The sequence below is a fragment of the Paramormyrops kingsleyae genome, chromosome 3 (assembly GCF_048594095.1).
Source record: "Paramormyrops kingsleyae isolate MSU_618 chromosome 3, PKINGS_0.4, whole genome shotgun sequence".
NCBI classification, from domain to species: domain Eukaryota; kingdom Metazoa; phylum Chordata; class Actinopteri; order Osteoglossiformes; family Mormyridae; genus Paramormyrops; species Paramormyrops kingsleyae.
In genome coordinates this window covers 15542568-15570439 of record NC_132799.1, presented here as the reverse complement: position 1 = coordinate 15570439, position 27872 = coordinate 15542568, and the positions used below count along the sequence as shown (strand labels likewise).

At 50.5% G+C, this 27872-nt stretch overlaps 1 protein-coding gene across 1 annotated transcript in view; it reads right to left on the bottom strand.

The window, feature by feature from the left end:
* The window catches only part of srbd1 (S1 RNA binding domain 1), a 62743-nt gene that overhangs the window by 15167 nt on the left and 19704 nt on the right, over positions 1-27872 (bottom strand). The window contains exons 12-17 of the mRNA XM_023804389.2: positions 25731-25838; positions 25462-25619; positions 24988-25078; positions 24708-24815; positions 13539-13630; positions 10382-10464 (exon numbers count right to left, since the gene is read on the bottom strand). Coding sequence (XP_023660157.1) covers positions 10382-10464; positions 13539-13630; positions 24708-24815; positions 24988-25078; positions 25462-25619; positions 25731-25838 — 640 coding nt within the window. The remainder of the gene's footprint in view (positions 1-10381; positions 10465-13538; positions 13631-24707; positions 24816-24987; positions 25079-25461; positions 25620-25730; positions 25839-27872) is intronic.

The window sequence follows — 27872 nt, the reverse complement described above, 5'->3', positions numbered from 1 at the left end:
AGGTTGTGATTAAACCATTACTATGAATCACAGACTGAGTCACTCTGTTGACTTGTCTGGTTAAGCATGCTTGACCAAAAACAATTCATTCCATCTTTGGAACAATAAAAATAATAATAATAATAACAGTACAATTACAATCAAAACACTTTCGGTTCATTACAGGTTTGTGATCATTTGTAAGGCATGAAATAGATCCTGAAATGGAGACGCCCGTACGTACAAATGTGGTACTAAGGATGCCTTGCCGTTCCCCTGCTGTGAAACCACATGTTGCGCCCAGCAGACGACAGTTCTGCTAATTGCTAGCTGTGGTTCCTCTGCTTTGATGTCTTCAGGTTTAGGGTTGGGGGACGGGGGGGGGGGGGGTGGAGGCGCTAGTATGGGGTTAGAGAAGCCTGAGTACATCAAGGAAGCAACACAGAGAGGGAGGGATGGCCAAGGAAGCAACACAGAGAGGGAGGGATGGCAAAGGAAGCAACACAGAGAGGGAGGGATGGCCAAGGAAGCAACACAGAGAGGGAGGGATGGCCAAGGAAGCAACACAGAGAGGGAGGGATGGCCAAGGAAGCAACACAGAGAGGGAGGGATGGCCAAGGAAGCAACACAGAGAGGGAGGGATGGCCAAGGAAGCAACACAGAGAGGGAGGGATGGCCAAGGAAGCAACACAGAGAGGGAGGGATGGCCAAGGAAGCAACACGGAGAGGGAGGGATGGCCAAGGAAGCAACACAGAGAGGGAGGGATGGCCAAGGAAGCAACACAGAGAGGGAGGGATGGCCAAGGAAGCAAGGGAAGGAGAGAGGAGGAGGAGGGTGAACAGTGAAGCAGAAAAAAGGAGAAAAACAACGTTGAGGGACAGATGATGAATGAACTGGAATGACAGAGAAGTGGAGCCAGAATGGTCAAAGGCAGGACAGACCCACGCTCCCAGCAAGACGCCTGCCGACCGCCAATGGTCCAGATGTCAGGAATGATGGCAGGACTGACAGCAGCCAGGGAGGACGAGAAGAGAAAGGGGGCGAGCATGTGCCGAATGACCCCATTCCCTGGATGGAAGACCACCACATGGACAGGAAGTATGCAAGATAATAGGGTGAGATTTTGGGTGTTTATCCAAGTCCCAGTTTCAGGATACCACCATCGGGGCAACTGTGAGAACTGCCCACCCCCAGGTGGTTCGAAGTGTCACTCAAAGCCCAACACTCTTACTGTACCCTATGTTCACGTGCCAGTGACTGGGGACGTCTCAAGTTTCAGCGTAGCTCCAGAAGCGTGGACCCAAAGTTACTCAAAGTCCTGAATTACAAAACCCAAGACTACCCCTAGTGGAGACATAGAAAACAAAACCTAAAACCCATAAACATGACAACAAGACCTATGTGCCCGTCAGACAGAAGTCTCAGAAGACATCAAGCAGATAAAGGCAGACCATATGAGTAAGTCACGACTGCTCTTCTCTATAAAGCTGTTTCTGTTTTTAATAAAAGAGAAGGAGGTCTGGGAGATGGATACAGGTGTGCTTTCTTCCCTGAAAAATGAAAGACATACTTCCTGTTACACTGGCGACAGTGAAACTGATCCGTGCTCACAGTGTGCCGGGAAAGATCGGCAATGACAGTCAGGGGACGTCTTTGCTTTACAAAAGAGTTCTGGCATCCAGTCCAGTTATGACCCATCAAACTATGGTGCTCAAATGATTCTGTCCCAAAGATGATTGTTTGCTCAAAAAAAATAAAAAATAAAGAAATAATCATAGAAAAAAAAAGGCCGTGATAGGCCGGCAGCATGGAACACGAGAAGCCGGATTCCCTCCTTTCTTTTGCGTCGAGGCACGTTTTCCTGGGGGTGGGGGGGCGACTTTCAGACATCGACGGGGATTCACGCGGTCGAGCGGGTCGAGCGGATAGAGTTGAAAGTTCTCACCGTTCTCAGGCAAGAGGATGGAGGACACCTTAAAACTGTCCCCTTTGGGCAAGTTCATCGCCGGTGCAGGAATGTACGTTCATTAACCACCCATCAATCAAGGACCAGGAAAACTATTTTTAAAACTTCACGCGGCTCCCGTCAGGCCACCGGAGGCGGCGGAGTCATTTGCAGAGTTGTGTTAATTTACGACGATACCCCCCCCTCAACTTCACGCAATGCCAGGCCAGGCGCGGGGGGCAGAAAACCCAAAGGGCTGCAGGACGCTGAAACCGGAGAAGACCAGAACAGTGGGATGGAACGACCAAGGACTTCGTCTGGGGAGGACAGAAAACCGTGCAGGTTGAGAAACTTGAGGAATGCGACCATACAGTGGACGACGGTAATGGGGGTCGTGCTTCTCATACTCACCGTAAAACTACCAAACAGAGCAGGAAAATACACCAAAGAATAGGCCCACATTAATCATTATTTCCCAATGTGCTTTAAAACTCCGGTTTTCCTATTAAATTGGATAGCCAGGTTTTTTGGGTTTTTGCAGGGTTATGTTTCCCCGTTCAGGCAGCCAAAGGATGGGAAGATGTGGGAATATCACAGGAGCGTCAAGAGGCATGTCGCCACGGAAACCCGGCCCTGTCGACGTGTCTCTCCAGCTTTCATTTTACATTGATGGAATTCATCATCTTTATCCAACCCAACCCCCCCCCCCCACCTCTTCTCTACTCACAATCCAATTCTATAGGCAGTTGGAAGCAGTCAAAAGCACTCAAAGCCGCGATGTCTCCCCAACTCGAACTCTACAAAAGAACGCGCTCACTCGCACCTGAGTGCGGGCCAGGGCCCCATCCGGCCAGTACTCTGCACCCACAAGACTGACGGGCGGACTCCCCCGTGTTAATTCAGAATGGCAGCCGAGAGACAAAACACCGAGAAGCAATTTAAAGCAAATCAAACGCTGGGGCTTCACTGAACCTGGGGTGGGTTTTATTTTTTTTCCCCTTTGCCCCTTCTCAGTTCGTAAACACGAGCAGGCCTGGCAGTATTAGACTCCCCCCCACCAGCTCCCGCCCCACCCCGTACAGAGCTCCGCGATTAAATTCAGGTGCAAGGTCCCGTTTGAGTTGGACAGGCCCCAGCAGCAGAACAAAGTGTGTCTGTCTGCGCCCGGCGGCCCAACTTGCACAGTTAACAGCTTTTTATGAAAAGCTGCCATTCCGAGATGTCAATCAGTCCCTGGGCCGCAAGAGAGAACCGCTGCAGATCTAACCAGCTGCAGGCTCCGAAAACATATTTCAGGGAAAGTGGAAACACAAAAGATGTTTGAATGGGATCCTTTTACATCCCACCCCCTCCCCATCCAACCTTCCTAGCCCCCACGTAACTAGACACATGCACTTTCGCACAACTTTAAGGCCCCCCTCCCCCACCCCCAAATACACGGGAGAAAATTGCACACGAGGTCTTGAAAGAAGTGCTTGCAGAGGCGTTGACTGACAGAGACCCATGATGGCCATCTCTCTCTCTCTCTCTCTGGGTCTCCAAGGCTAGAACTGATTTGCCAGTTGGCAGATTGCAATTTTCCTGGGTCACAAGGGAATGTCAGAACGTTCCGACTGGACTCTGCTGGCTGGAAAAAAGGCTAAGGGAAGACGGGACTGAAGGCCACTATGCAGGGCAGGATATCGCCACTACTCAGTCAGTGCATGAGTTCATGTTTATATGACTGAAGACTCTTGAGTCCTGACAAACCCTAACCCTGTTTCCTGGGCAAATCTAAAGCAGCCCATCCTAGAAATCCTGCCTAATGACAGTCTGGAGGACAGGAGGATGCTGACATCTCACCTACAGCAGACCACAGGGTCCAGTTGTCTGTCTCCCCAGTATGCTGCCGATTATCTTGGCAAATGTGTGCGTGGCTGTATGCCTTGTGGATTCAGTGATGCTCCAACGAGCTCAGGGTTAGTCGGTGGGCCACACCTTGTCAAACCAGGACAGTCGCTGAGTTTTACTTGCAGCCGGTAAACATGACATGGCAGTAACCAGCCGGAGGGCACTGTGGGCTTCTTGGGTACAAGTGGCAGATTGTTCGGGATGGAAGACGAGACATCCCCTGCAGCTGACTGACCACAACAGGATGCCCTACTTTCATCAACATTAAGTGACGAAGGGGTTCAGTCACATTATAAACAGAGTGATTGACCCTGTCGGCACCTTTCATTGATACTCCAAAAGGCACAAACATGCCTGACTAAACCCAGATGGAAGGAAGGCGAAGTTGCGATGCAACTGCTCGGACATTCCGGCACTCCGCATCTCCGGTGGCCTGTTGACGTATCCTCTCCCGAGAAGCTACCTCACCACTGTGCTTTGTCATCACGACGTCATTCATCGCGGCGCGTGATGCTCCAACCACGGTGTAAAAATAAACGGAAACCTTAAGAAAATAGCATGCTCTGCAATATGATAATATTTTTGGTGTGTTTTCGCAGCTTAGCGCCACACGACATGAAAACCGTGACTGTATCGGTCCTCTAAATTTACAGCTATCTAACAAAGGTCGTGAATTTTCCAGCAAGACAGACGAACAAAGCACCTCCGATAACCCCAACATGCGGCTCTTAATAGTGTAATTAGACACTGGGAGTCAATTACTCAGAGAAAGCTCATTACAAGAAATGCATTCAGCTGCTAACCGTTGCCAAGACACCACGCCGAAGTGAACAAGCCATCTCTGGATGATATTTTTGACTTCCGATGCGTCGCTTGACAAGGGAGCAGACTGGGAAGCCATTTTGAGGAGTGCGGCCCAGCGGGATGTCAACCCAGAAGCAGATGCAGGCTGTAAACAGCCCCTCAAGTCCTTTTCTCACGTTCAGCTCAAAGATCCTGCCGGTGGAAGGGGGCCATTGTGAGCCCTAATCTGCGTGTAATGAAACACAGGTATGCCGGGCAGGTGTTTATTGCCCCTGCAGCCACATCCCCCCAAGTATTCAGGGTTTCTACAGATTTATCTTCCCCATCCAGAGAAAGGAGCTCATTAGGAGCCCCCAAAAGGCGTGTTAATCATCATTTGCCAAACAATCAACTCACTGTACTTTTCTTTTCTGATTTGGCGCCAGCCACACACCCCCGGTGCCTCGACAGGGATGAACGCCAGCTCAAACGAAACATTACCGCGGGTACGTTACCCACAAAATCGTTAACACCCCAGCATTTCCTACACACGCCCCGGTCGACACCAGCCCTAAACCCGTTCTGCCCAACAAAGGATTTGAAGGCTGGAGGGCAAAACCAGCATTAGGGCAATCAAAGGCTGACAGTACGACACCCATCCGCTTTGTGTACGCGGCGATGCCAGGGCCCGCCCTGTACACGCTCTAAATAACAACAGTAGAGGCATTGTTCTGCCCCGTCACATGGACAAAAAGCAATGCATTGTGGGTGAACACAATACAGGCGCTGGGGAGGGAGGAAAACATTTTCACAGTAGCGGGAGACGCAGGGTTCACCTGCAGGACGAAACAAAAAAACTGGAAAGGAACATAAGCGGTGAAGAGCGCTCCTCGTACACGTTCAGTCGCCTCCTGGAGCCGTATCAATTAACGAGAGAGGCAGCACTCTCCCACGGTCGGCGCGCCCTAGCCCGCCGTCATCGGCAATCACTGTCAATCCTCAAAAAACACCTCCACCACACCCCAGCCTTCCAAAGTTTCCCCAAGGGCCTCAGGCACCAAATCTTTGAGTCGGGGAGCAGAGGTAGGTGGAAATTGGGCCGGAAACGTGTGCGAGTTTAATAGAAAAAGGGAAAGAAAAAAGCTCGTTATGACATCACATGCCCCCGTCCACGGAATGGGAAAACACCCCAGAGAAGATGCCAAAGGGCAGGACTGGAGACCAAGAACACCACATTCTCTGTCCAGCCCCCACCCCCAAAGACAGGATTAATGATGCCATTCATGCTCAACCCATGCATACATCATGACAAATATTATACTGCATACTTTTATTAATTATTGTAACAACAACAACTTATAATACAAGCTTTCGACCTGCATGAACTGTATATATACACAGTCTTAGGCAGCCAAAAGAAATGTTTAAAGCTATTTATCTGGGCAGTAAGGGTATATGTGCTCAGAAGAAAATACTATTTAACATTAGAACACATGCAAATTAAGGGTAACAATAAAAACTAACTGGATTTTCTTCTCTCCTGCAAAATGTTACTGATATGTAGTTGGGCCCAGTTTCTCAAAACATTCTTAACGCTACATTGTTCGTAAGTTCCATCTTTTAACATAGGACTTACGAACGAGGTAGGGTTAAGTAGATTTCGAGAAACTGGGCCTTGGATGACTAGATGAACATCGCTTCAGTTCCCAAACCTCTCCTCAGTTGCACTCCAGCCATTCCATATATTTGTTAGGTTTCAATTAATTAATCAATCTACCCATCCATCCATTTCCTGAAACTGCTTATCCTATTTAGGGTCACGGGGAGTCCAGGGACTATCCCGGAGGCTACGGGTGCAAGTCAATCAATCAATCAAATTAATCAAATCAACCAGATAAATGAGTCAGTGAATGAGATATCAATTAGCCATATGACGTATGCTAGTGGTTGAGTAAAGAAAAAATGCATGGGTGTATCGACAGTTACTGTAAATACTGGTGTGACCTTAAGAGAGGCTTCAACATGGTTAAGCTAACGTTCTTTGACAGATGTAATATAGTTATACACCAACATGAAGATCATGTTAGACATCATCTTCTTGACTGCTTAATACTTTTGCACAGCTCTGTATAATTCTTCCATGTATACAAATCTTCCCTGCTAAGGACGGATGGATATATATTACTAGTGTCAGTACATTTTTACCAGAATGCTTGGTTCTTTCCTTTTCTCCACAGTCTGCACTTTCTCTTCCTAAACGCTTCAATTTAAAGGGGAGCTTGGAGCTCAGAGGATACTCTGCGGATTCAGATGCAGGGGCGACGATTGGAATCGCTGAGCGATCGCCGGAGTGTGGCTTTGACACTGCGGGGGGTGAGACAGTGACCGTCGAATCCTGGACGAAACGGAAAGGTCAGACGTTCTGATTGGGCAAGGAGAGGCTAATACCAGAACCCCCCCCCCCCCCAGGAAATGCAACCTCCCCTCCTCAGGATCACACAGGCTGCGAAATGAGCAGCAAACGACTGAAGTCCAGAGTAATTACATAGTTACAGAAAAAAATATGGAAACATAATTAACAGCTACACTTCTAATTAAAATATAATAAATAATGCTGTATTATTTTCTATACAGGTGATTTACCTATACGATTTATCGAAGTCGAATATGATGTAATAAATAAAAAAATAGATTAACTACCGTCACAGAATAAGTTAATATTTGGTTAAACAGAAAAAGCACTGCATGATACTCTGTTGGGTACTGCATGATACTCTGTTGGGTACTGCATGATACTCTGTTGGGTACTGCATGATACTCTGTTGGGTACTGTATGAGATAATTACACTTGTGATTGCTTCAGAGACTGCAGCTATCAGTAGAATGTGTCATACGGCATATCGCTACCCGGCAAACAGGTCAAAAAGTTGAAATGTTTAAATATCTCAAGTCAAACCGCTGTACAGTGAGGAGCATCTGCATATTCATTCTAAATGAGTTACTTTAAATGTCATTTCTAATCAGAGGGGGCGCTGTACCGAACGCGGAATGAGACTCTGTGACCCGAAGTTGCGGCTCATGCTTAGAAACGTGAGGAAGTCCAGTCTGTACAATGGGGCAGCAGCCACACACACCCCCCACGCGGGATGACATCACAAGGCTAAATGCACGGCCCATGGGATCCACCCCAGTTGGACAAACAGCCAATAGGAAACTGGCTTTTTGCAGAAATACCAGCCAGAATACCAGCAGCCCACCGTTTCCCAGCATGCTTAACTTCACCGGAGATCTCTCTTCAGAGCCTGACCGAAGCATCTGCTTCGAGTTAAACATCCTAAAACAAATAAACATGCTCTTTGCTCAGACCGATAGGTAGCATAGAGGGATGGGTGTGGACACGCGCGTGTTCAGTGTGCAAGCATGCGGGACGCCATGACTTTTCTGTCTATTTCAATATCTCCAGAACTGACCCCTGACCTCCGGATGTCTGCCACAAGCATCACCCTGTATTCCGTCCATGTTAATACTTTCCATTTGCATTTGATTGCCTAGGAGGTTCCGTTTGGTCTTCTCCGCCAACAGTGCCCGTTACTCACCTGTCCTTCTCCATGGTGAATGATGGTCAGGGGCGGAAATAACAGAGTTTCAGCTGCAAAATTAATAAGTACGAGGCGGCGGGAGTAAAAGGGAACCGCGGGGGATTAACTGGGAGGTGGCCTTCGGGGTAGAATAGCGATTAATCAGATTCAAATGCCATAGGTCCTCTAAAACAACGAAAACGGTGGTGAATGTCACATGGTGGGGATGGAGATGAGGGGAAGAGAAAGAATAGAGGAAGGAGAAAAAGTGAGGCACGGAGAAGTGGAAGGTGAGAGAGAGAGAGAGAGAGAGAGAGGTTCTGAAGATCAGGTGACAGACCGACCTCCTCGTGGCCGGACTCTCACCGACACACAACCACACAGCCTGGTAGGGAGTAGAAGAACTCGGGCCGGACTGCTCAGGTTTCTGGAAATCTCACTGCACTGTGTGTGTGTGTGTGTGTGCGTGTGCGTGTGAGGGCACGTTAGCTGATGGCCTGATCCGGCAGCAGAGAGCGGCCTCATATGGGCAACCTGGAGTTAAGCTGGTGGGGGGGGCTAGGGGGGGGGTTGGGGTTGGAGGAGGGTAGGGTTACACGGGCCCCGAGGGGGGGAATCTGAGTGACGGCAACCTGAGACCCAGCCCTTAATACTTAATGTTCTCACAACGCTGCAGTTATGTTATGATGACACACAAAAAAAACACAAACATGTTAAAATTCCTCCATGATCAATCTCCGTGTGTGACGGGAGTGCACTCGCAGATCACGCAAGGCCTGAGTGGAGGGGGCGGCGCTCTGCATGATCCGTGCACTGGCATCGTGCCGAATATGAGCACCGGCAGAGAACTGTCGGCACGTCCCAAACAGACCCCGCCTCCTTGAGCGACATCAGGGGCGCAGGTCGTGACCTCTGACCCTGAACAGCTTTCGGATCTACACTGAGATATCAGTCACACCGCAAACCTGTGACAGTCTGTCTTGGGATCTTTCTTTGTATCATAGTGAAACTGGGACGGACAGATATGGAGTGTGTGTGTGTGTGTGTGTGTGTGTGTCAGAGGAGCATAAAGTGAGACGTAGCGTGAAGATGGAGGTCGGGCTGGGTGAAGTGAGCCGGCAAGCTGGGTGGGGGGGGTTTGGACTGGACACCCGCCTGCTCCCTCACGCAGCGGGTCTGTAATCAAGCAGAGCGCTGAAAGACACTTTCAAGGCGACCGAGACGGGAACAGGAGTAGTGTGCAGCCAGCCGAGAAAACCCCCCCCCCCCACGCCGCATGCGACACGCCGACTGTAAGAGCACCAGGTCAATGCACAGTGTGCAGGACACACACGCTTGTAGGGAGGGACAGGAAGTCACAAAAATCTGACCAGTCCACAAAGAAGCAAAGTGCCACGAAAGCCCAGTCTGTCCAGAGGAAGGGGGCTTGGCTGAACCCCCCCCAAGGCAGGACCGGGGATTTCGGGTCATCTGTAAGGGGGATTAACCTGCTGGCAGCCACAGATCAAATGTGTCCCGCCCACACAAGGACACGTTAGTGTGGGACACGGGCTGGGGAGGGACAGGAGGAGGCGAGTATGGAGACAGTGGACGGTTGGCACTGTCAGCATTACACGTTGCCAAAGTGATGCTGGAAATACAGACAAACTCCCATTAGTAAATTTATTACAAGCTCTGACGCCATTTTAACTGTACTTAACACGTTCTGAGGAAAGGCATTAGCTGGGGGCCCTTTCCCCACCAGACACCCCCCTGCCATGGCCAGCAACCCCCCACCCCGATCAGCTTTCTGCCCCGAGACACAGGACAGCCCAAAGACTTCCTCCCAGGGTAGCATTTAATAAAACACTTTTCTACCACTTTCATCCGGCCTCCGAGTGTGTGTGGAAGTGGGGGGTCATCTGTCCATCTAAGACGTAGGAACACTGAGGGGGGAATCACTTGTCCACTAGGTATAGGGGGTGGGGGGCATTCAGGGGTTAAACACACAAGCTTGATTGACAGCCAGGATCTGTGTGCAGACTGGCAGAGAATGTTCATTTTCTGCGCGTGTCAGCGGTGTTCACAGGATGGCCAGGAGATGGTGCTAGAGTGCCCCCACTCGACTCTGACCTTGAGAAGCAGAGGTCCAACCACGTCACCAGAGAGGTCCCGGAGAACACAAGAACCACATGTGGCAAGGAACCGGAGGCACCGGCGTGATACCTGATAGGTTCCGATGCCAATGTGCTTCGGGTCGATTTTCACCAACTCGCCCAACGGGTCCTGGACACGCCTTCCGATGGACACTGGAAAGAGAGACGCCCCCCCCATCAGTACTGACCGGTAGAAACGGGGAGAGCAGTGTGAATAAGAGCCCCGCATCCAGAGACACAAAGGGGGAAGCGGGGCATGGACATACACCGTCACAAGGCGTGAAATGGCCAGCACACAAAAGCAACATGAGAGGTGTTTACGGCCATCAGAGGATGGCGTCAATACAGCTAATAGACGACGAGAGGTTATTAAGCACAGCTTAGATATGCAGATGAGGGTCTCGCGGTTGTGTCGTCGGGTTTGTTAATTGGAGCAGATGAGCAGCTAGATTCAGGATACTCTAGTCGGGATGCCAGCAGTCACCAGCCTGACTAATTACTGTTTGGTAATAAACTGTCCCTGTGGAGGAGCACAGCACCTGCCTCTGGCCCCTCCCACCACCCCAGGCACACGCACACTTTTTCTGGCAGTCTAACAGGCCCAGAGCAGGATCACAGATACCCACGAGTGACAGGACAGAGTCCCAGTCCTAATCACTAACACATGAAGAGCTGGCCACAAGACTAGCTTCAACAATAACACCCCCCCCCCCCCCCCCCCACATATGCTGACTTTTCTGGACTGGAAGATTCAGTCGGGGCCTGTGACTCCCTCCCTTTTCCTTAATCCCAACCCTTATTAGTTGAACTGAGACAGGAGGATGGTTGCTAGGGATTGGCCAAAACTGGCAACAACTGGGCAATTACACAAAAGAAAGCACAGTGCCCTCCCATTATTACGGGTCGGCTGGCCGGCCAATAGCAACTTAACTTAGAGCAGGATCAGAGCGCTGTGCCAGACCGGCGTCTCTGTTTCGGGGGAGTCCCGAACACGCCGGCGGGGATCTCGTGGCAGACATCCCGACTCCGGTGGCAGCGTGATGCCGCGTGGGGACGCTTCAATGGCTCTGCAAGCCTCGAGGTACCCGGGCTGCATAACGAGACTCTCACAAGCTGCACCTACTTCCTGCTTAGAAACCATTAATTCTGTGCTGTAGAGCGGAATCTCTGTCTCCAGCGAAACCTCGGAAAATATCATGCTGGGGTAAATATTACTTCGAGGAGACAAGATGGACCCTAAGAGAGCAGCCCCACCTGGAGCCAGCCCCTCTGAGGAGGGGGCAAACTCAGCATCTCACCCGTGGCCAAGCGAGAGTGGCAGGCAGACGTGTCCCCCTCCCCCACCCACGGAACCCTAGCCACACTGGCACCTGATGATCACCACGCCTTGGAAAATCCCATCTACACACAGAGCATCACTTCCTCTTCTGCCGTGGGCGAGTCTTCGGTCAGCTATGAGTGTCCTCAACACACCTCATGGAAGACAGGGATGTGCGGAATACAGTTGGAACAAAACTGAACACTGGATGCTGGGAGATTTGAAACGTGCGTTTGTGATCCTAGACCCCGGTAATCTACATGTAGTTCACGCTCCTCTCATGCAAAAAAACCAACAAACAAAAAGCAAACACACTACAGTATGATTTTCCTTTCTGCGACATGACAGCACCTCTGATGGGGGGGGGGTTTGTAAATTTAAACAGGAAAGGTGGGGTCAGTTTAAAAATACGGGAAACCGGGGCCTTATAAATCTGATATTTGGGTCTGAACACCCCCGCCCACCGATGCGCCACCAGGCCAGGCTGTTCTGGTGAGGCAAGGCAATGCCGCCTCGCGACTGGAAGGGGCCGCCGACGCATGGCGTAAGCGGGCGGACGCAGCGGCTGCCGAGGTATGCGTGCTGTAAAAACAAACCTCCATTAGCTGCGTTCAGGGTCCAGCTGCCATCTGGAGAACTGCCTTAACCCAAACCAGGAGCGGCGGTCCGAGTGCTCCCAACATAAACACACGTGCGAATGTGATGGGAGCAGCGGGTCACTTACGCACACACACACACTGATGCAGGGAGAACAAACCCACGGGTCAGTATGTCTGTTGACCGGGAGCTGCCATGCACATGCTCCACCACTAGATGGTGCTGCTGGCGGTTCTAAGAGGCTGTGACCTCACGCCTCTAATTCCGGCATATAAACGCATATGCTGTGTGAAGCCAGAGGTTTTGTGGGACGTGGCAGGCAAAGGTGGATAGAGCTCTGCGAGAGCGGAGATCCGGGGGCCCGAAGTCACGGATTGACTCGATCATCACCTGAATGTTACCGCCCGCCCGAACCAGATAAGGCGTGGTCTTACGTTTGGTCTGGGGGATAAAATGCCAGGCGCACGTCAAGAAACACTCAAGGGAGAGGAAGGGAATGAGCATGGAAAACAACGTGAAAAATCCTACTTTCTGGCTTCTTCTTTCATTTTTAAGATGAAAGGAAATGTACCGTTAATGTAATAAAATGACCCTTATAGCTACTGTACTGAAGTTTGCCTTCCAGTCCTACCATGACAGAGCTCCCCCCTCCTCCCCCCGTTTACACACAGTAACAGGATGTAACTAAAGTCTTTCTCCAACGCCTTTCATTAACAGATAAATATAGCTCTCACATTCTCCCTACACCAGGCCTGACCAAAGAGAAATTTATGATTAATTCCCATTCCGATTTGCCTTTTTTATGGAGGAAGTCTGGAATAATTCTCATTCCTCTATGGGAAATGTTTGATTTGCCTCCAGAGCTCTTTGACTCTTTCCTCGTTTGAGCTGTCGATGGGGCTGGATGCTTATGTGGTTTGTACACGCGCGCACACACACACACACACGTGTACACGCACATGTATGCAAAAACTCTTAAACAAAAACTTAAAGTATCTAAATGTTTTGCTGACTTTTACTTAAGTAGCTGTACTGATGCATCCAAGTCACCCTGTAGATGTTTAGCTTTCTACATGAAAATATAGAATATTACAGATTTTGAAAGCCAATTTGAAGGCGAGGGGAGGAGGACATGAGCTTTTGGAAACAGCACTGCGTTGGGAGAGTGACAGCATCACTGCATGACATTCCAGTGCACGGAAAAAAAAACATACATGAACATGAAGGCACAGGGCTGCAGTGATGGGGCTGCACACCTGTGCTGATCACTACGCTCCTGTTCCTGCCTGAGAAGCTCAATGGGCAATCTCACCAGCACTCCGGAGGTTGGGATCCAGGTCCGGCATCTCCTTCACAGCTTCGGGGCTCACGCTGTAGATGGAGGCCCCGGCCTCGTTGGTGATGCTGGGAACAGGAAGAGAAGAGAAGAGAAAAAGAGTGACAGAGGGATGAGGGGAAATGGGTATCCGTCGTGTCAGCACTGACTGTCTGGGCGCGTTTCTCTAAAATTACTCACCCTGAGGCTTGGGAACTCAAAATGTGATAGCCATGGCTGAGGCTAGGAAAGCAGGTCTGGGGGGGGGGGGGGGGGTGAGGAAAGCACAGAAAGGAGAAGCTTAAAAAGCCCCCCCAGGCGAAGCAACAACCCAGCCAGCCGAGTTCAGGGGGTGCCATGGTGCTCAGAAAAAACTTTTGTCGTTTAACCTGAGGTGCCGTCGTTATGGCGATGACAGATGTTAAAGCGCTCGGTGATGTTTGCTCAAACAGCAGCATCAGAGAAGCGATTCCAACATATAGACCAGTGGTCACTGACTGCAGCTGCACTGAAATACAACTGAATCCGAAACACGTGATCCATCCCCCCAATCAGATCGCATCGTCATTTATGGCAATGACCTTGGCTTTGTGTTGCTGATGGAATTTGGGCCTTGCAGGAAAATTGCTGGGGATCCCTGATACAGATGGAAACAGGGGTGAGACAGCCATCCTAAACAGTGATATCAGGGCTCTACCAAGGAGTTTTACAAAAATATTTTTATATTTTCTCCAGCAATAGTAATCAGAAGATGAGAGTGTTTGTCAATGAGGAGCTATCTGGAGTTTAAGAAGCCTGGCTTTCATGACACTGTATAAGCAGCACAGTGTTTTGTGTTTTTAGTTCAGATACAAGATGAGGCTTTGCTCGGAAACAGCCTGAGGCTTGTGGCACAGACACGACGTTGCAAGGGGCCAGCCGGGAGCAGACACAGGAACTGTAGCGATGCAGCACTGTTGGGCGGTGGGGGGGGGGGTTTGCGGTTGGGGGGGGGGGGGGAGTAGGGGGAGGAAGGAGAGGGAACGGTTTAATGAGAAATGGATCACAAAGTCAAAAGGGCAGGGAGGGGAAGGTGTAATTCAAGAAGCATCATGAAGAGGCGGCATCGGTGGCAGCAGGCTGGGGCAAAGTCACACTGGCAGGTGCGTGTCTCTCCCAGAGAGGGAGCCCGGCTTCAGGGCCACACCTCTGCAGAGAGCCAATAATAAGCCCTGCTCCCTATTAATTAAGCTCCAGCGGATGTTTAACCAGCTCATAACGTCTGTTGGATGGGAGCGATGGTTTCGGGAGCCGCTGGAACACAGGATCCTCGGAACCAGACTCCTGCTTTCCAACTCTGCTTTTCGCTGTGGGCCTGCGGACGGTTTTAAATATTTACGCGGACCTGCCCCCGCCACCGACGCACTGTTTCTATACGCGGCAGCTTCTGCGTTAAACAGAAACGTGGCAGGGGACTTATTCTGTGTAAACAAGGCCTTATCCTAACAGGTCCAAGCATCAAGGCAACGTGTAAATAAAGCCCTGTGTGCACACCTAAGGCTGAGACCGTCTCTGTCACAGCTGACGTTTACATGGGGGGTACCTGGACACCCTCTGCAATGGTATCGCAATAACTGGAACCAAAAAGAGGGCACAAAAAAACACATAACTGACAATTCCTGCACGTCACATGTCATGACAATATCCATAGTAACAAGACAATTGTTATAATTCTGGGTGTTTTCCTACGATCGAGTTACCAGAAACGCCTGCTTTGGAGTTTTATATTACACAGCAACACATCATCCCCGCTTACCATATTTTGGGGTTAAAAACTGGGTTAAAATTGGTTGGCAGCACATGCTTTGCAATGCTCGCCACTTAGTCAGTGACAGACAGCAGAGAGCAGCAGCCACGGCCGACCATTTTAATGAAATTGCCTCATAATTATAACAATGATCGGTATTCATGACTGACACTTTGTACATTTTATTTTCCACTGTATACATAGACTTCTTGTTACTTTCTGGTCACACAGCGAAGGTGGTACTTATTAACATATCTCAGATGTAATGGCCATTTGCAACATTTTCCCTGAGCTTAAATCCCGTCTTTCGAACAGAACAGTGCGACTGCAGAGTCATCTGCAAGTGCAGGTAGTGCAACAACAGCGCCACCCAGTGGCCCGAAACATGTACTTTCGGCGTCTAGCAACATCACTAGATGCGAGCTTCCCTGAAACTGGTTTTGCGTGAAAACTAAAAACAGAAAAACAAGTTAATTAGCATACTTTGTTCACTGAAACCAGAGGACTAGTTTAGCCAGAAAAACGGACGATCAATAACAGAGAGACAATGCTTACATGGCACAAAGATATTTTATGAAATTGTATGATAATTAAGCACCGGAAACAGCGGAAGGGACTAAACACCCTGGTTGCTGTCAACCAGGCCTGCGTGAAGGTGAGATTTCAGCATCTCCATTTCACCCATCTCCAACCTCAGACCTCATTGCTGGGCGACTCCTGCTATTCTTAGTGGTCACACACAACGGTGCTAATTACTGACATCCATCCCGGCAACAGGCAGCAGGAGCCTTCTGACAAGAATGAGACCCCAGCCCACCTACCCCCGTTGGTCCATTTCCCCACCCGACACTAGCCTAACATCCATGCCAATGCTCTGCGCTAAAACGGCCTGGCATGTGACCTTCAGCTGGGTCACATGGGCTTGGGCTGCAGCACGGCTCATTAATCTGATATTCACACACATTAAAGTGCAGCACAGGCAGCCACGGTGGGTCAAAGGAGCCACGTTTATTTGTAGACTTTTGGTTCCCTGAGTGCTGGGAGGCGGCACTGGGCTGCAGTGGAAACACGCACATGCCAACACACACACACAGGTTTGTAATTATATCTTTGTGGGGACTCATTTCTACGGGGAAAAGACTAATCGCAACATGACGACCTTAACCCCTACCCAGCCCTAACCTTAACCATAAGTAACCAAACTAAATATGAGACTTCTGGCATTTTTAGTCTTTTTATTGCATTCACAGATCTTTGTGGGGACCTGAAAAATGATTCATGGCAGGCCATGTTTCACCCAAATGGACATTTGGTCTCCAGAATGTCATATAAACCAAACACACACGCGCGCGCGCATATATACACACACACACACACACACACACACACACACACACACACACACACACAGAACAGCCTGTCATTTCATTGAGCAGCAGACATATCCCCAGTGTGTCACAACAGAACCTCATGTGCGGAACAGGCAGTGACGGAGACGCCCGAGAGCCAGGGCCTTATACAGCAGCCACGGAGGAGAGGGCGTCTGGCGTTCATAGTCGCAGGAACGAGAAAAGTACACCAGCTAGGGATGGTGCAGGAACACTAAGCCCTGAAACGGAGAACGTGGGTAAAAAAAGAAAATACTTTTACTGCATTACTTAGTGGACATGGTGGCGGCATCGACCCAGCAGACCTAAAAATGCACGCAGGGCAAGGGCGTGGCATTCCCTTCCCTGGTTAAGTGGTATCAGACACCCTCACCCCCCCGACGAGCTGTCGGTCAACTGAAAGGGAGATGGATCCTCAGATTAGGCCCCGAGGCCTCTGTCCCAAGGGAAGGTGCCCCGCGAATGTGTGCTGAGGCTCGCAAAGCCAGGATCATGTCCAAATTAATTACCGCACCGCGTGCGGCTGCCGGCGCCGAGTTTCCCCAAAGCCGTGGATGCGGCTACACTGACACGGATACAGGGGTGGCCGGGGTCGTCGCCACGGAGAGGGCATCGCTATGGCAGCCAGCAGAAGGTTGTCTCTGGCCTAGACGGACAGGCATCTAGGCAAACGCCCCCGGTCGCCATCGGCACATCACCAGCTAGTCGTTCTGGGCGTATTCCTCATCCGGCCTCTGTCCCGTCCGTCGGCAATGTCACCACTGGCTGCTGCCCCCTCCCTTACTGAAACGAGCACTCCTGGAAGGCCATGTTTGGCCCAAAGACGACAGCCATGCATTCCTGGGAGAAGGATGTGGGCTCTGATAGGTTGACCTGCCCTCGTCTCCGTCGCCGGAAAACTCTGCTAATTAAGTGCACCCATCATGTGCCCAAAACAAGAAGTGGACGGAACGCACGCTGAAACCCGGCTCCACCTTTGTCCCCCCCTGCATGGATGGGGGCCAGGTGCGCGCATCAGATCACGGACGTCTGAAACGTGAAATCTGAGGAGAGGCAGAAGGACACACGGAACCGTACCCCCGCGCCGCTGTGGCCACTGGTGGCTCAAGGACTGCTGAACCGTTTGCAACTTTTTTGGGAGGGACGTTCATGCCAAATTTGGAGGGGGCTGACCTTCACCGGCGTGGTGCGCCCCGACACCAGCGGCAGGAGAAGCTGCCTCCAATTGAGCAGTGACCTCCCTGCGGTGTCATCACCACGACCCCATTTCCCATGATGCCCCATCCTCATCAGGCATCTGATAAATGCATCATAGGGCAGATCTTCAAACGGGGCTTTTAATTAACTGGAGCTCATTTAATTAAAGCCTTTGGGAAGCCTGCAGATCCAGGCGAGACGGAACGTTCTGGAGAAATGCCGTCTATGTGGTCATTGGGCCGACAATGACCCGACGGCACCCAGTAAGAGTAATTTAATTAGCCAATCCGAAGGGACTCAGACAAGGATCCATAACCGTCATTAGAGTCTTTATATCAGTCTTTCTCAAACCAGTCCTGGGGGAGCCCAGACAGTCCACGTTTTTGCTCTCTCCCAATTCCCTGGCAGTTTGGAGGACTGCTTTGAGAAACACTTCTTTAGATAACTTTTGTGCCCAAGTTAGCCGCAGCTTCCTGAAAAAGGCCGTGGGGTGGGGGCTGGGGGTGCTTGACTTTCACTGGAAGAATGAGAGAAAGTTGCAGCTGTCTTCATTCCGTCACTTGACCTTCACCATAGCGACCAGGACACTTCCTCTCCTGTTCAGTCAGCTGGGAAGATCAGACCTCCGGGGTCATAGCCATTGGAAACGACATCAGATATCGGTCGTCTTGTCTGCAATTTGTGACATTTTTCACCAGAAAAGGGGCCAAATGGCAGGTGCCAGACAGCCTTAGAATCACGCGAAGTACCAGAGGCGAATCAGCATGCAGCCATGTCAAAGCTACCCTCTGGAGGGCAGTAGAGTGCGCATCTGAAGAGTGCAAACCTTGCAGCCAGTGACATCAGTCCACTGGCAGTGACATACACAATGATGCTCTGCTACGCCCCCTGCTGGCCACGCCTGCCTCATTTGCAGACTGAGACCTCCCGGCTGCAGCTTTGTGATGGTCTAGCCTACACTTCTGGGATTTGTACGACATGCCCGCTCCATATTTTTGGGAAGGCTTCACTCGTGCAGCTTTGCTCTGCTGACGGCACCGGGACATTTTACTTCTCATTATAAAAGTCATGGATGTCCTGTTCAGTATTATCCCTTGCTTCTGACAGATGCTCATCCAATTCAGTTTTTATCATAGTCACAGCCCCCACCCAAACCCCATATTCAATGCCTTTCTCCCTCTCCCAGAAGTTAAAATATTTTTCTGAAACGTTCATCCTGAGGAGTTTTTCCCCCTTTAAAATCTATTTTCTTTCTTTTATTCCAGAAGAAATAAAACGGTCTTCAGCCAGCAGCTCAGAACTTTACGGAGCGTAAAATATGAAAGTCAGTGAAACTGTTAAGCGGAGTTCCAGGCCTCCTGCCGTCACGTGACACGGGGGGGGGGGGGGTTACATGGGAGTGGGAATGGCGGCATTCCCATCGTCAGCGGTCTCCGAAGCCAGGAGGGAATGTGGCACTGAGGAACAGCAGAGCTGGGAAACGCTGGCACACGCTGGCGATTCATACCAAAACAGGAAAGGAAGGGACAGATTACGCATGAAGACTACAGAGGAGGAGCGCTGTAATACCATCACTCAGGTGACAGCGGGAGTGATGGGGAAGATGCGAGACGCCGAAACCCAGCGACGGTCCACCACTCTCCCCACGGCGCTGCCATCACAGACCCCAGGCAGGTTGGCCATGACCGGATCCAAGGTGAGAGGAGGACTGGGCAATACGAAGAGGTTCCTACATACTGTTAAATAAAAGAGGCAATGGGGAGGCAGGGCAGCCTCTTCACCCACGGGCCAGATTCATAATCAATCTCATGTCACAACATCCCCCGGAACAAGACGGAATGTGATTGGTGCTGACTGGCTAATTTAGGGGACGTGACCTTGGGCTCGATTTTGAAGAGGGCTTGTCTCGTGTCAGATCAGGCTGGGCGGAAAGTGGCCTGAGTGCTGTATCATGATACATGGGGGGGGGTTGCTCTTGAAGGACATGGAGGACCAGGAGCAGGGGTCTGCCATTTCTGACCTTAATGATACGACATGCAGCATCAGCGGGCCTGCGATCCGGACCGGCTCTGAAACGGGAATGTCGACAGACTATGGGAGAAGCCCAAAATAGGCTAATCGGGATTCAAAACAGACTCTTCAAACTGAAAAGGAAGCAGACGGATAACCTTCAAGTCCTGCATTTATTCTGGTGGAACGAAGGAGCACAGGAATGAGAGACGCTGATGACGGAAACATCAGAAGCAGTAAGGAAAGCTACTTCTGCTGTGCATGGGAATGAAGGGCTCTGTATATACTCTCAAATGTGGAATAGTCTAGAAAATTTCAGCCCAAAAACAGACTAAACATCAGTTCTGCTCCAGTTAAGCACAGAAACATCAGAATGCCAACCCCCCCGACCCCCACATCCAAAAAGATGCAGCAGCTGAAGTTGACTGCACGGTTGGCGTTGTGTGACCCCCCCCTCCTCATTCCTGAGCCTGTCAGGAACCATCCTCCCACAATCGCGTCCCGGAAAACATTGCGTGTCCCGCCCACGCTCCTGTTCTTATTCTGGGGGGAGGGGGGGGAGTCCGCTGTGATAACGGCCCCATAAACAAATTGTGACAACGGAGGTCAGCATGTTGTTGAAAGTGAGGCCTGATGGCACTAGGGCAGCCAGCCAGGCGGGAGGGAGATCGGCGCCCTCGACACCACAAGGCCCTGGAGGCGCCATGAAAACCACGCTGACGGTTCCCACTAACCGCTTCCCCACAGCACCGGCAAAAGTGGAAGACGCACACAATCCGGGGAAGGAGGACGCTTCCCATTTTCAAAGTTGAATGGTCAAAAGCAATTAGCCACACCCCCGTCCTCCAGCACTCCCAGCGGAATGGAAAGTTCAGGGGCCAGGTGCACCCTGGGAAGGGGTGAGGAGGGTCACTGTCACAGACACGTGCCGGGAATCGGCTCACCTGCTCATCACAAACATGTCAAAGTGTCCTGGATAGGGTGCGGCCGCTGTACCGTCAACAAAGGAACTCCTCTACCAAGAAGTACGACCATATGCCAGCGGAAGTACACTTTTATTCAAAGTAACATCTGCCAAATACAGTACCAGTCATAGCCTGGACCGTTCAAACTTTTTTTTGTTGTTGTTACAGCAAAGCAGTGTTAGGCGCCCAGTATCGGCAAGGCAGCAAACACACAATACAAATGACAGCCAATGTAGTGTAATAAGTCGTGTAGAGTAAGTCTTACACAAACGATAAATAAATGTGTACAAAACCATTGGCTTAAAATCTTGCAGTCTCTGACATGAGGAGCAGTCTCTGACATGAGGAGCAGTCTCTGACATATGGAGCAGTCTCTGACATGAGGAGCAGTCTCTGACATATGGAGCAGTCTCTGACATATGGAGCAGTCTCTGACATGAGGAGCAGTCTCTGACATGAGGAGCAGTCTCTGACATGAGGAGCAGTCTCTGACATATGGAGCAGTCTCTGACATGAGGAGCAGTCTCTGACATATGGAGCAGTCTCTGACATATGGAGCAGTCTCTGACATGAGGAGCAGTCTCTGACATATGGAGCAGTCTCTGACATGAGGAGCAGTCTGACATGAGGAGCAGTCTCTGACATATGGAGCAGTCTCTGACATATGGAGCAGTCTCTGACATGAGGAGCAGTCTCTGACATGAGGAGCAGTCTCTGACATGAGGAGCAGTCTCTGACATGAGGAGCAGTCTCTGACATGAGGAGCAGTCTCTAAGCCCCAAATGCAGCCTGGCCAGGTAATGAGCCCGTCTCTGAAAAGGCTGCGTGTTGAGACAGAGCTCCGTTCACTGCCTGAGTCCTAGAAGGCTGAGGATTCCGGAAGCCCCATCGCTGCTCCATGCCGTCACGCCGACACCCCCGGCAGCCTGGAGACAGGCTGCCCCTTCATCATCCCCCACCTCGAACCTTTCCTTCAATACAAACATGGAGGTGGGGTGGGGGTGTGCAGTGGGGAGCAACTGCTTCTAAGCCTCCCTGTGGAAAACCCCCTGTGAAGAGCCGTTCGTCAGAGGGCCAGTCACTTGACCCTTCAGCATCAGTCCCTGTGCCCATTATGGTTATTTTTATAACTGACTGGCACTCTTTGTACCTGCACGCTCAGCACACCGTGACCTCAGCGCTTGTCACTTAAGGACAGAGGACAGGCTCTTGCCAGCCTTCACAGGGAGCCCCAGGGTATCATGGTGGGGGGGGGGGGGGCAGGCTATCAGCGGGACGCACAGAACTCTGACCGCGTTTGAGGCGGGAGGGTAGGGGAAAATGGTCCCGAACTTCCCCCCGCATTTTATTTTCCGCACACCAGAGACGGGAAACAAAAAAATGGATGAAAAAGGGACCTTTATCTGAAAGCTATTTAAAGCTTGAAAGGTCAGACGTCTAGAATTACAGCACGCAGGTACTTTGGCAAAAGCTGGGAATTTAATTGCTGAGTACAGAACAGTCACTCAACAGGCGAGCCCTAACCACCTCCCCCCGCAGCCCCCTCCCTCCAAATTCTGAGGATGGAGTGGGCCAAGTTGTGGCAACGGTCAGGCTAACTGCCGCCCCCTATCATTCTGAGGGTGCGGTGAGGGGGGCCGATGTGACTGGCAGGGCTGGCACGTAGACGGTGTAGGAACAACCGCTGAACTAACCAGCATGAGCCGGCCGGCCTCACAAGGTATGTTGTGTATGAAGCCTCTCGCAACCAAGTGGGAGATACAGCAGCACTTTCACTTGGACCTGAATACCCAGAGGGCCCGGGAGGGCGACTGCATTCACCACGAGCCAAGAGTGCAGTAAGGAGAATTTTTCCAGTCGCTGACTAGCTGAGTATGAGGGAGGCAAAAGCAGAGAAAAAAGATCCTTATTCTGACATGGTACAGACAGCTTACGGTTTGAGGGAAAATCAAATAAAGGCACCACGCCTGGCCTTCGCTCATTGGAAAGGTGCATGATTGTTCTGCCGTAAAGGATTTTTCCCAGGATGCATCAGTCCTTCCCCGACATCTCTGTCTGGCTGTTAGCCGCGGCACCGCTACAGCAAACACGACGCGTGTCCCTAACGCCCGTCTGAGGTCACCCTGGGGTCACTCCACAGTCTTTTAGGAGTTCCTTGGGAAAATCGTGCACCTCCATCTCTGGACTATTGGGAATATTCTCCCCCACCTCTTCCTGCCGGGATGAGACACCCCAGAGGCAGCCGCGAAGAGACACCGTTACTTTTCAACACGGACGCGTTTGCGTTGCATACAACTTTTGGGAACTGCAGCTTTCAGGAAAAATTCGGCACAGGGCGACACGCCTTCCCAAATGGAAGCCAGTTCACTGTATCCGCTTACTGACTGATTGGAAGCAGTGGGAGAATGGGGGAGACGGGGGGGGACGAGGAAGATATTAAACTTCAAGTCATACATTAAGGTTCAGTCAGAGGAGGGTCAAGCACAAGTTGGCCAAACCTGCTTTTGTGCCACCAGAGACAAGAGAATAAACAGAGAAATAAAAGTCAAGCTGGGGGGAGAGGTGAAGGGTCACGAGGTCAGGGGGCAGGAGTTTCAAACAAGCAGACTTCTGAGAGGCTTTTTACATTCATGGCCGTCACTCATGAGGGGGGGCGAATTCAGAAAGAAAAACCGATGACAGTAAATCAACCTCATATTTAACAGTCAGCGCATTAAATCGAAATTTAAAATGATTTAAAATGTCATGCTGGGGCCTGAACTCCCCACTCGTTAAGCACAAAACCCCCACTGGGCCTGGGGGCTGCAGGTGGGACCCTGGGTAGTGCCGTTAGATGGGGTAGATGAGACCTCCAGGCCAGCGGGGGGAGACAACGGTATCATTATCGTTCCGATTCTCCAAGGAGCCCCTGCTCCATCTGACAAGCGTTTAGTCTACAGCCCCTGGCTGAACCGCATTCCCGTACACCATGAAAAGCAGGAGCGCAAGAGGCCGCCGTCGCATCCAGAGCGCCTGACTGTGTCCAGATTAATCGGGCCTGGCCAACTGTAAATAAACCCACCCGTTCAATCCCTTAACATACACGCCCACTGGCCTGTGGGACCAGCCCTAGCCTCTCTCCCAGTCTCCCAGACCTGCTGGCGAAAGAGAGAGTCCGCCACCACCTCTGACTGGTTCTGGGAGAAGGTCCAATCCCAAGCCTAAAGTCAACAAACACAGATCCGCAAGAGTAAAGGAGGGGAAAAAACACTAATAATAATTTTGTAAATCTAGCAGTTATTTACGTTGGATTTAAGCTTACGAGACTATACCGGCTACAGAAACAGTAAGAAATATTTGTTTTTAATTAGTCAAATAATGTCCAGATGTCGCGTAAACCCAAACGAATCACACATTCCGGACTGTTCCGCTTCCAGCGCCGCTCGACTCCTCCCCTGCTCTGTTTTCCTACCTTCCACACGGTTTATTGACAGAGCTCAGCAAAAATGCTGGCGAGAAACTGCAAGTGTTCGTAACGCAAAGCCTTCCCCCTCCTCCGACATCGCGGCCTGTCCCCGCACCCCCCCCCCCCCCCCGCTGCTCCGGCAGGTCGGCCGGGAGACACCTGAGGTTTGGTGAGAGGGAGCGAGGTGAGGGAAGGAACAGACCCCCACTGAGTCCCTGGGTCGTCGGGTTCAAAACAATAACGACCAACACAGCACGGCAGTAAATACCGCATTCTCACATCAATGCGTGTCATATAATGCGACGCAGGTGTGCCCCCCCTCCCCACGGATGGCAGAGGTAACGACACAACTCACAACGTGACGTTGTAACTCACCAGTAACAGACGTCCAAGGGGTGGAAGAACTTCTTGGCTATGAGGTCGGCGAAGAACGTTTCGGTCTCCCGACATGCTTTGCCATTGCCAATGGCAACAGTCTGACAGCTGACAGACAAGAACGAGGGGGGGGGGGGGTTCTATGAGCATGTAGGACCTAAAGCACTCACTCCTATTCAAACACAGATGTGATTACTGATGTTACATCAAGTTATTCATTTAATATCAGGTCATTACTGTCATGGGGTGACATGACAGAGCTCAGCGTCGCCTGCATTACTTGTATTTGACCATCAGGTGGCGCAGTCGTTCTGCCTCCCTGGGCCCTCCGGGGCTGTGCAGGTACACCACATCTGTATGCAGGATCTGGCCTGTGAAAGAGAGCAAAGGGGCCGGCACTGATGGGGCGGGGGTGTAAGCTGGGGAGGGGGTGCCCCAATCAGGTTGGGAGTACAGCCAGGCAGGACTGGCGGGTCGTGACCTGCAAGCCTAATGCTGCCCAGCACTGAGCCTGGTGCAGTGGGGGGGGGGGGCTGGGGTGGGCGGCGGCACTCAGCTGTAGCACTGAATGCTGATTGGCTCTGACGTTGGGGGAGGAGGGGCAGCTCTGTTCCCTATGATAATAGCAACAACAACACAATAGTAATGGTGCCAGTTTTGCCTGCTTAGTGTTATTAAGAGCGCCAGAGGTCAGCCAGAGGTTACAGTGACGCAGCGGAAGGTGAACTCGAGGACCTGGCGAACTGGTCCTTACTGGTTGGCGAAAGGATGGCCAGCTTGCAGCCGTGCCGGAAGCCCGGGTCCACGCCCATCAGGACCCGGCCACGGACGGGACACATCAGGAGCCTCTGTCGCAGGTTCCTCACAAACATGGATGCTGACTCCTTCTCCGCAGCCGCCGTCAGGCTGCTCCTGTGAGGACGGGGATAGGGCGAGTACAAGAGAGCAATCAAGTCACATGGAGAAACGCAATCTGGCGCCACCCTGTGGTGGAAAGAAGGCGGGGCAGGCTCCGACACGCACCGATAGCTTCTGCTCAGCAAGGGCAGGATGAGTCGTTTGTAGGAATCCTCTGCAGCACCTTTTAAGATCTCCATCTTCTCCTCGGCCGCATAACCCTTAGGCCACCACCTGGGACCCAGACAAAAGAACTCAGGGATGAACTATATCCACTCACAGCATGGGTGGGGAGGGGCTCTCTACTGTCTCATCCCACACCACCCTGCACAGTTCTGACAATATGGCATTTAAATGGCCCAGTCGAGTACAGTGCCATTAAAACAGCAGAATCCAGATGTTCCAGGGACCGGGTTAGGGTCTCGTTTTACTTTGGCCAGATGGCTCGTCCGGCTCCTCCTGGATGATTTAGAGCGCGCGACTGACAGTAATTAATGACCAGAAGGGGGCGCCGAGATCACAGCTCTTTAAGGCTGCAATTCAAAACAGGTGTGCCATTGCAGCCCCATGACAAAAAGAATATGACATGCTAGTGTAATGGAGATCAGTCGCCGCTCAGACCACTGCGGCTGGACAGAGTGGTCTGAGGAACAGCCAATTATAAACTCAGGAAAATGGACACATCACACCTTTAACCAATAGTGAGAGAGGCTGATGACAAGAAGTCAGTGCATCTGCTGATTCAAGATTCTGGGAAGTTTCTGCAGCGATTACCGTATGCAGAACCGTAAATGGGAAAGCAGGAAGATCTTTGCAGGAGAAATGTTTCCCAACAGACACCTCCCTGTAACTTTAGATTATCGTGCTTGTGGATTAGATTTAAAAAAATATTCAGTGAATGCCTTTCCATAATTATCTTTTTTGGTGAACACTGGGAAGTAAACATAACAAGTTAGCAAGTTGCTGGTACATGTTCTAATGGGTTGGGGAAGAACAATGGGCCGCATTCACCAAGTTTTTTTTCTTAAATTCGTTCTTGAGAAAGGTCCGGAATGGAATTCCGAAGAAAAGTCTACGTCAGATTCATGACGTGTTCTTATCCGCAGAATTGCTCACAAATGTGTTCTTATAATGATGAATCCCTCGTAAATTGAAAGCGGGCGCCAGTTGTTCCTAATTAGCACAGGTAAAAAAAATTTATGGGCAATCCCCATAAAAGGGCATCAGACTGAAATATCGGAAAATATTAGGTGGGTAGGAGGGGGGAATCACATATTTTTGGATTTTGCAAATCGCTGCCTTTTGCAATCTATTACATAGCTCTTTCCTTAGCTTTCATTATGAATGAAATGCGCATTAGTGAGGCCAATTCGATGTGCATGCTGAGCGCAAGGACAAAACATGCAGCTAACCATGACTGCAGTCCTGTATCAGACAAAGTCATTTTATCATGTGGATCAGGTCATTTTTTTACGTTATGTTTAGTCGCGAAACTGCATCCTAAAATTGTTTTAAAATCTGTCTTATATCACGTCCTCGCATTTGTGCACACTGCGATTCGGCATGTACCCCGCACCACTGCGATTCGGCATATACCCCGCACCACTACGATTCGACATGTACTCCACACCACTGCGATTCGGCATATACCCCGCACCATAAATAACATGGAGTTCACGTAAATTGCAAGACAGCACCCCTTAAAAAAAACTGCTCCCGTGCTCCTGGCCATGTGCAAACACAGAAGCCACAGTACGCTTTTCAGTGTGCACGAACACATCCTAAATAAGAAAACATTGATGGACATCAGAATCTGGACAAAAACTGCGTAAGCGGGTTTTAAGAAGAAATTTTTTAAGAACAGGTGGCAAATGAGGCCCAATGAATGTTAAAGATTAAAGAAAAAGCAAGGGAATTGGACAGTTAAACTGTAATTTTCAAAAATCAAAAAGCCTGCAAACATTTCTCATAACCCCTCACTCAAGCACAAACGCACAAAGAACAATTATCCAAGCAGAGTCTGCTGCAAAATCCCACAGCGACACCCTCCTGTCAAAGTCATCAACTGAGATATTCAGACAAACTTCTTGTGGAGGGTTGATCTTTTAAAAAAAAAAAAAAAAGTCAAGCCAAGACAAAAAAAAAAACATTTGCCTTGAGGATACACAGAATTTATCATCTTACTACCCAGAGAGGACAGTTGGAGGATGAATTCTTCTGTGTATCATTTTGGTAAGTATAATTTTACCTCTCTCTGCCAAAGCAAAT